Source organism: Diadema antillarum, unplaced genomic scaffold, assembly GCF_040938485.1.
Source record: "Diadema antillarum isolate AM-2024a unplaced genomic scaffold, OU_Dant_1.0 seq00000953_RagTag, whole genome shotgun sequence".
Taxonomy (NCBI): Eukaryota; Metazoa; Echinodermata; class Echinoidea; order Diadematoida; family Diadematidae; genus Diadema; species Diadema antillarum.
In genome coordinates, this window is record NW_027271801.1 from 544218 (window position 1) to 553692 (window position 9475).

At 38.0% G+C, this 9475-nt stretch overlaps 1 protein-coding gene across 5 annotated transcripts in view; it reads left to right on the top strand.

The window, feature by feature from the left end:
• The window catches only part of LOC139741773 (excitatory amino acid transporter-like), a 149758-nt gene extending 140941 nt beyond the window's left edge, over nucleotides 1-8817 (top strand). For all 5 annotated transcript variants that reach the window (XM_071652360.1, XM_071652361.1, XM_071652358.1 and 2 more), the window contains 6 exons: nucleotides 2402-2528; nucleotides 3830-4060; nucleotides 4837-5031; nucleotides 6266-6400; nucleotides 7108-7207; nucleotides 7822-8817. In XM_071652360.1, coding sequence (XP_071508461.1) covers nucleotides 2402-2528; nucleotides 3830-4060; nucleotides 4837-5031; nucleotides 6266-6400; nucleotides 7108-7207; nucleotides 7822-7953 — 920 coding nt within the window. In that variant the 3' untranslated portion in view covers nucleotides 7954-8817. The remainder of the gene's footprint in view (nucleotides 1-2401; nucleotides 2529-3829; nucleotides 4061-4836; nucleotides 5032-6265; nucleotides 6401-7107; nucleotides 7208-7821) is intronic.
• The last annotated feature ends 658 nt before the right edge of the window (nucleotides 8818-9475 follow it).

Sequence of the window (9475 nt, forward strand, 5' to 3'; positions counted from 1 at the left end):
AGGGTCCTCTTTTCTTCTTCTTCCTCTTTTTCTTTCCCCTCATCTTGTCGTAGTAGGTGGTGGGAACATGTTTCACAAGCAGTGTGATACAACCATAGGAAACATTTTGCAGATGTAAAGCTTCTATTCATTCAATACAGAATAGATGTCACAGCAATAGCCCATTTCTACTGTCTCATTTTCACATGTGTTTTAGGAAGCAGCACGTCATGCATTTTACAAGTACAATACAACAGAGAAAAGACCACACAGTGTACCTACAGGTATCAACAGCCCAAACAATCTTAATGTAGCTTAAACGCCATGCACTTATTCCCCCCAAGAGATGGCGCTCTTATAACTTGCGGTGAAAAAGCTGCCTCCTCTGTCTTCACACTGGTAAATGGTGCAGGAGATTTTATACCATTGTGTCACTCTACTTCTAGTCAGTATACTTTCAATATTTTATGACATAATAACATTATCTCAAAAATATTTTTATCAACTAAAAGTAGAGGGACATTTGTGAACTAATGTAACTGCACTCTCACACATCCTAATCTGATACAATGTATTTGTCTTTGTGCAGCATTAATGAACCCTCTCCCAAAATCCTTTCTCTTACCATCTTTTATTGAAGTACAACAGCTTCCTCTTGATAATAATAATTTAAAAAACAAACACTCAAAATATTGCTCCCTCAGGATGATGGCATTAAATGTAAAGCATGATATGCCTTTTGCTTGTGCAGATTTTGGTAGACTATCATATTGAGAAAAGTAGTTCACCTGTTTGCATTTTATATCACAGGATGAGTCACAAATACCCAGAGCCCCTGTCCTGATATAAGTCCGTAGGCCACACCTCTAAGCATCTTTGTTGGTTGGCATGGCGACCTTAGAGGCCTGGGACTTGTTTATTCTTTTTAGGGTTGCGCTTTCAGGTGGCTGCCACTGCACGCTGTGTCACATTGTACAAGCTGTGCTATAAGTCACGGGCTATTGATACAAGCATGCCCCTCTATCCCTATTTCAAATAAGCATTGCATGCAAAACATGAACTGTGGCATGGCTGGGTCCCAGGCTTGGGTTTCAAATGTACATCGATCATACGCGAGACAATATGAGCTATGAGAATGGGAACATTGTGACACAGAGGGGTACCTGTCGCCTCAAGCCAAACTAGAAAGTTAATGCACTCTCTCAGATCTTGTGGAGAACGTTGGTTGTGTGTGTGTGTGTGTGTGTGTGTGTGTGTGTGTGTGTAACTGTAATATGACTGGGCACCGGACTCATATACAGAGGAATGATAAGTTTATTGGTCATAAATACAATGTCTTTATTTCCACAAAGAGCTTTTTATATCTAGCCACAGGACTTCAAACCTTTTAAGTGACGTATCTGTGCCATTTCGAGCAAAAGTTGACAGGTCTTGACAAAGTGGTTTTAATGTGAACATTACTTAAATCCATTTAACCCGTTGAGGACAAGTCCCGAGTATACTCGGGCAAGTGTCTATGGAAAATGTGTATTGTAACGTAATCAAACCGTCCTCAGTGGGTTAATTGGTATGACCTCCTACAGGGTGACTTACCCATCCAGGTCACACAATTTTAACATTATTTTGTGGATGCGCTGATTAGTTGTCCCCTCAAGAATGCCCAATTTTCTTGACAATGCATGAAGGAATTACACTTCTTTGACTCCTTCAACATAAAGAAGTATGATAACATAATAGCTTTGATATCAATAACAGAGTCAATAAAAAGCAAAACATAATTTCAGAAGAATAAAAGTAGGACCATATCACCACAAAAAGTATTAGAAAGAAAAAATGTATCACAATATTATGAGACCAATAGAGCACCAAAGTGATGATGTGACAGTTTTTTGTTATAGCTTGGGTTTGAACTGGGTTTGAGCATGGTTAGCAGCAATAAAGGTGAGGTTGTTTAGAACCAGTTTCCATGGTGATGATGGCTATGACATCACACTTTGGTGCTTTACAAATGTTGAAGATGTCAATTGAATGCCACAATGGATGAATAACAGCCATTCCTGTGTGGTCAGCATTTTATGCACAATGTATGTTCTATTTTTCTTCAAATAATCATTCATATTGTTGGACTTTCATTCCTCTGCATTTTTGGAATATAAGATGTTAACATAGGACATGCTGATTCCTTAGAAGCAGTTTTCAACTTTTCACTCCCAAAATTGATTACATTCTCAGATGACCCTTTTCATCTCTGTGATGTTTCGTCACCTTGTGACAATGCTCACTCCTACCTACAATGATGTTTGAATGGGAGCTGATACTTTGTAATGGATGTATGTGGTTTGTTTTATTTAAAGTGTGTACGCTCTAATCTATTGATTGACTGTGACAGCAATTTCTTGACTTATTTTGTCGATTTTCTCAGGGATCATTGCATTCTGTATTGCCTTTGGCATCCTCCTCAGCCAGATGGGACCCCGTGGACGTGTCATGGTGGAATTCTTTGATATCCTCTCAGACATCACAATGACAATGGTGTCCATCATCATGTGGTATGTTGTTAATCAATGAAGCCACACCTTGTGACACTACCTCCCTATTATCTTACCAAAAGCATAAGAGCATATAATGCATGTTTTTGGAGACGCATCCGATTCATTAATTTCAAAAGTGTGGAATGTTATTACCAATGCATTCAAACAAATTTTGCAGTGCTAACTGCTGCATTGAGAGTGCATATTATTGCCCTTTACAAACATAGGGGAGAGCCATGCTGCTAGTTGAATAGTTCTCTTGCACTTTTCCATACCCTTTCATTGTTAAGGTTGTTATTTTACTGTGATTGAATTGATTGACTCAAGGGGTTAGCCTCCAAGATGTCTGTACTCATTTTATCCTTGCCGCGTTTTCTTGCCAACTTTCCCAGCAGTTAATATAAGTGTCTGCCTCAGGTCAATTGTCCTCTGGTTTGTATCGTAAATTTTACATTATATGAAAAGACACTTTCACCTCTCGAACCTAGGAAACTGAAGCATGAGGCGGTGTCAAAGGCACACATTTTGTTGAATATCCCAGTTTGCTATGAAATGTTCAGTTGGAGTAATGCCGTAAACTGTGAATGTTTGTTGCAAAGCACTTTCCTAATGATATTTCATATATCACAAGATGCACTTCCTTATTAAGAATTATGAATACACATTCAGTATTCTTTTTAATGGTCCCATCAAAAAACTTGTACTTAAAATTATTTTCTTTTTCCTTTTGATAAATGCATGATTGACAATTTAGTTTGCTGTAATCTTAAAGTGCAAATATTCATCATTTCAAATATACCTCAGATGCTCTGTCTTTGTTGAAACTGTGAACAAGCAAACCTGTTCAAAGTCTTGTTCAGTGCTCAAGTTACTCTGTTTTGTGTTGTTTTGTTTTCTCTGTAGATGGGGCATGATTTATGAATTTCATTACTTTTCTGCATTGAACTGAGTTGAAATATTGAATACTAGAACATAGTCTATTCGTTATGCCCCAATATTTTTACATAATCCTCACTCAGTCAAAAATGTAACTTCTTCTTAGTGACTCTTTAGTATCCTTTTCCAATTGGTTTTGAATTTGTCACCACTCTGCCAAAAATGATTGTGTTTTTTGTGCATGAAATACCCAACCTGTAGAAATTGCTGTGGGACCTTATTTATTTCTTTTCACCATAAAAGCAGCATTCATACTGTCAAGTGCTCCTGCATTCAGTTAAGTAAGACATCCCTTACATTAGATGAGAACAAAGCAAGACTCCTGATTGTGAAGTTGGTTAATATAAATGTCTTTCTTCCACCACGCCCCTGAATGCATCCAGGTACTCCCCTATCGGTATCATGAGCCTGATCTGTGCCAAGATTCTGGACATGGAGAATCCCCAGTTGGTGTTCCAGAACCTCGGCCTCTACATGGTCACAGTCCTCATCGGCCTCGTCATACACCTGGGCTGCCTGATGAGCATCTACTTCGCCTTCACGCGCAAGAACCCTTTCACGTTCTTCCGGGGTCTGCTCCAGGCTTGGCTGACAGCTCTGGCAACATCCTCCAGGTGGGTGGAGAGGGGGAGAGATGGGAAGAGGAAAGGGGGTCCCCTAACTCCTGGAAAACTGGCAAGAGGCACCATACAGTGCTAAGAAGTTGTAAATGAAGAGATTGATTGCAAAAGGGGCTAAGTGCCATTTTTAAACATTTGAAAGTATCAAAGTCCATCATCAGATAGAGCAAAACAAAACCTTTCTAGTGATAGCCTAGTCGTTACATAACAAGAAATAATTCTTGAAGCTGTGATTGAAGATATCCCATATTTTCTTATTATTTTGTCTGTTTTGCAGCAGCTTCCATCGCAAGTATCTCAAATTAACAAGAATGGACTGAAGTCATTTTTGTGATTAAACTTTTCAAATATCCACAAGATATATCACAGTGATAGTGACAAAGAACTTCGAAGTATTATACACAATGGCTTTATGCAGTAGCAACATTTGCAAGTAGACCTATCAGTTGTCTGAAATGTCACAAAATTTGGCAGTGTGCAAGTTCTTTCTACTTTCAAGTCTTCAGACAACCTCTCTGAAGAACAGTTTCCACATATATATATATTTTTCAAATAAGAAAACAAACAGATGTAATGTCGTACAGATAGTGTGATGATGATCATCACATCTTTGGAGAGAATGTTCTTAAAGCTTCTGTGCTAGAACTGCAGTCTTGTAATTGTTTTAGTAAAGAACTTGTCATCATAAAAGTGTTTACTGCCATTTTGATGAAACAGTATTGGACTTAAGACTCTTGATGCATAATTATATTCTTTTGAAATAAAATTAGCTCTGCAACGCTCCCCGTCACCTTCCGCTGCTTGGAGGAGAATCTTGGCATTGACAAGAGAGTGACAAGATTTGTTCTTCCCATCGGCGCTACAGTCAACATGGATGGCACCGCCCTCTATGAAGCCGTGGCCACCATCTTCATCGGGCAGCTCAACGGGATACCAATGACCATTGGCAAAATCATCACCATTAGGTGAGGTCAACATGAAATGACCAAATGTGGGTCTCTGTGTTTGAGTGTTGCCAGATTCATGTTACCAATGTATGTAGCATAAATTTTGTTTTGATTGAATTTCTTGTTAGAGAAGGATATTAATTGAAAAAAAAAAAAGATTGGTTTGCCATGATCATTTGAGGTGCAATTAACTTCATATTCATGGTACTAAGAGTTTGATAGTGAAGTGCTATCACAGTGAGTTAAGTTCACCAAACCAGGATGGTAAAGACATTATGTAATTAATTTCCAGTGAAATGAGCTGAAGTTTACAAAGGCAAGCTTAGATTCCATGTTGCTTACTTGATGTTGAATTCATTTTGTTGTCAAAAAATATTTTCAAAATTGGAAAAAATTAATGACAAAAATGTGAAAAAGAAGTTTAAAAAATGGTTCTGTGGTATATGTTTTGCTGGATGTTGCACTGAATCTGACCACAGAGGGCAGCCAGCATGTTTTGCCCTCTTCAAGTACACCTGCACAAGTATATCATCAAATTTCACCTTGTCAGTAAGATGGCACATGTGTTGGCACTCATTGCATTTTTTTTTTCCTCAGGCTGCTTTCAACAGCCAGTAAATTATGTTTTCAAGATATGCTGCACGTTGACTCGGCCAACATCTTTTTCTTTTTCTTCTTGTATTGAACAGCTTGTAACATTCACATCTGGTATACATTCAAAGAAGATTGTGTATCTTTGAAACTTGAAATCAGGAATGCAAACTGATCACTACCAGGCAGCATCCTCTCTGGTATTCCTCCGCCAACACAGTGTGTCAAGCATAAAGCACGTAGTTGCTGTTTTCAAGCACAGTACGGAACAAATGAGAAGCCAAATTAAAATGGCTTAAAAGATGAGGCTCATCATCTGGTACAGCTTGCATGATAGTGTTCCATGATGCTTGTTTTTGGCGAGGATTTTTCTTCCCTAATTCGCCATTTGCTTTTCAACCTTCATGCTCGGTATACAAAAGGAAAGTTTAATATAGCCCTGGAGAAAAATGATTTTTAAACCAAAGATCCCTTTGGTTTGCATTTTTTTTCTCTCTATGCAGAGTGACACAGATACAATTTTGTTTTCATCAGTCACAAATAGAGCTGTCTCACATGGCTCTGGCACTTTTCATAATGTCTCAATTCTTTTGATACACCTTGTATTCTGCAAAGTTTGAGAAGTGAGTGAATAACCCCAGTGTTATTATGTTTGCTTCAGCTTGACAGCCACACTGGCCAGTGTCGGAGCAGCCAGTGTCCCTAGTGCTGGTCTCATCACCATGCTGCTGGTGCTGACTGCAGCTGGTTTACCTGTGGAAGATGTCAGCTTACTGCTCACTGTGGACTGGTTCTTGTGAGTACTGCACATTGGAGATACCTTGAAAGCACTCAAAAATACCAACTGTTATCTTTATGCAGCATTTTGTGCTTCTTTTTTTCCCCAAAAATATACTACAAGTTTCATGGCAAATACTATTTTTCCCAACTTGTACTCTTTTGCTGGAATAAGACCAAGGTAAAATACTATTTTACTGCCCAATTTATGCCTCTTCTGTTATTAGAATACTTCAATGCTGTGTACAAGGTTGGCATCCCTGAGCACTTCCTGATAATTCATCTCCAAAGAAGCAACGACTGTAGGGTAACAGGGAATAGCACAACATTAGAACTGTGACACTTTCTTTCTTGCCTTAATCCTCTACTGTTATCCATAAGTGATATCGTGATTGACATTGTTGAATTTAGAAAAAGTTTAAGTTCATGACATTGTAAAACATTTCAGAGAGAACATCAGGAGGTAGACTCTCGTTTGTTTAAGTAAAAAGAGGAAATACAGTAAATCTAGACCTGATTGATCGATTCTGTGGAAAAGCTTGACAAATGTATAATGAAAAATGTATAAAATGATTAAAACTTTTCAACAGTATTCCTCTTTATAATTCTGTACAGAAGAAATCCAGTGATCCAGACTTCTAGATTTTGCAATTGTCATAACTTCCCCTCTTTCAGTTTTTCTATAGCTTAAATCTTTTTTTTTTCTTTTCTTTTTTTTTACTGTAGGGATCGTTGCCGCACTTCAATCAACGTAGTTGGTGACTCCTACGGAGCAGCCATTGTCCACCATCTGTCTCAGAAGGAATTGACAGCCATGAGCAATGCTGTAAGTTCCCTTATTTTGATTCTGTGTATTTACTTACTGTGTAATGCCAGTCACCTTTTGACTCTCAAAGGATGAAATACTCAATGGTTAAGATACAGAAAGCTCATTATTCAGGGCTTCATTTGACATTGAACACAGAAATAGGACAAGGTGTTCCTTAATATAGTTCTCTGGAAATGGCCTTTGTTACAAACATATATCTTTTTTTCCATGCACTCAACTACCAATCTAGTAGTTGCAGTATTATACTCCTACCATAGTCATATGACATATGATTAATGAGGTCACCTTTTTCTTGCTCTAAACCAGATGTGATTTAAAATCTAAACTGTTTCTCAACCCTTGAGAGTTCCTTCATCCTTTCATGGAGAGATGATTTTGGTCAGGCAGGGTTTTCAGTGATTGGTTCCAGGTAATGAACTGACCTCTGTATAACAGAAATTTGTCTACTTCCTTTTTCTATTGTTCCCCCATGAAAATATGCATTTCTGTCATTATCATTCCCATCATAGTCCCTTGTGAAGACAATACTCAGAATGAAGTCATTATAGTGCGATTCCATCAAGGGGTATATGAATAGAGTGAGTCATGTGTGGTATATTTTTATGTTCTAGGAGGCTGAACTTGAGCTGGAAGCTGGAAAAGAGGAATTTACGGCTAATGGAAAACCTGAGATGAGAGATGGCAATGTTGTGGCAGACATCAATGAGAAAGGAGACGGAGGCAACTGGGAGTCTCGATTCTAGACTACCCAGCCAGATTGATTTCTTCTTCTTCTTCTTTTTTCCAAGTATTTCCAATTGTAAAAATGCAGTCACTCGTGACACCTAAGTTTTGTGTACAATATTTTTTTATGTGACCGATGAAGATGTACACAGGTACAAGCGCAGTTCTCTCTCACCTTCTCCTCCCTGTACACATTGTTATTATCAACTCATTTATGGTTATTTCCTGCATAACTCATGTCTCTCTCTCTCTGGCATCATTGCCGTATCCATACCCATGTCTCCCTCTCTCCATCGTGTTCCATTGTTTTCCCTCACTTTTCCATTCACCAGGCGCAGATGATGCTTTTCTGAATGCATCATTCACTACGTGACTCTGTTCTCTTAGCTTTAACTTTTGAATTTGAAAAAAAAAAGAAAGAGAAAGAAAGAAATGAGAGGAAATGGAAGGTCATGATTCAGTTTAGATACTCTGGATCTCAGTGAATCAGATGGCTGATGTATGATGGTGGTAAGAGTTGCACTGAGGAATGACATAGATGACACTGAATGAGGAAAAGAGAGATGCAGCCTTGTATTGAGTCAAGAAGCTGAAGTAGACTTCAAGGTGGTGACTTGATTTGGAATGTTGAAATGAAATTGCTTTTCCATATTGCTAGAACTACCATAGATTGATGCACCACAGCATTAAAAAAAGAAAGAATTAAAGGCCATCAAATAAGATAAGATTAGAATATCAGGGATAAGTACAAGAATATTTCCATCTGTGTTTTCTTCACAAAGAATTAGGCCAGAACTTAAGTTCATTTCATAAAATACGTTCTCATTTTTTGATATGTTGCTAGATTCCTTTGAGCCACTGGGAGTACTTGATCATGACATGTAGAATTTATCAGGGACACCCCCTCCTCCCCCCCCCCCCCCCCCCAATTAAAAAAAAAAAATGTATATACAAATAAAGCTGTGGTAGTTATGAATGGATTATCAATCATGTCAGAGATTATCTTGGGTAAGATTTCTGTTTTTGACACAATTGTACAACTTAAAATCATGACCAAAAAAAATAAAAAAGAGGAATAATTCTTGGTAATCCAACTTATCAGTACATATCACTGACAGTGTCATTGTAACTTGCCATTTAGGGACTGAAGGCTTCCTTTGATTAAAAGATTTTTGCTTTAACGTTTGTAGTGCAGTGTTGAAAGCTGTCCCCATCATCTTGGTACATATTATTACATTTCACATTGGCATGTCTACTCCATTGCTTTATTGTAGTGAAATGTAATGGTACATGTAGTGTTGCAAAAAGTTAAATTTGAATAATCTGAAAAGGCAGAAAGCATAGACGGAAAGATCGTACATGCCAGAGTATATGGAAATGTTAGATGAGAGTCATTCCATGATATATCCCTATTAAAGTGACCAGACACAATTTATGAAAACAGCTTCAGGCTTTGGAGAGATGATGGCATGAGAGCTAAGTGCTGTAAAACCAGAAGATTTTAATACGGCATAAATCTTTCGCAAATTAGAGCCAATAGCC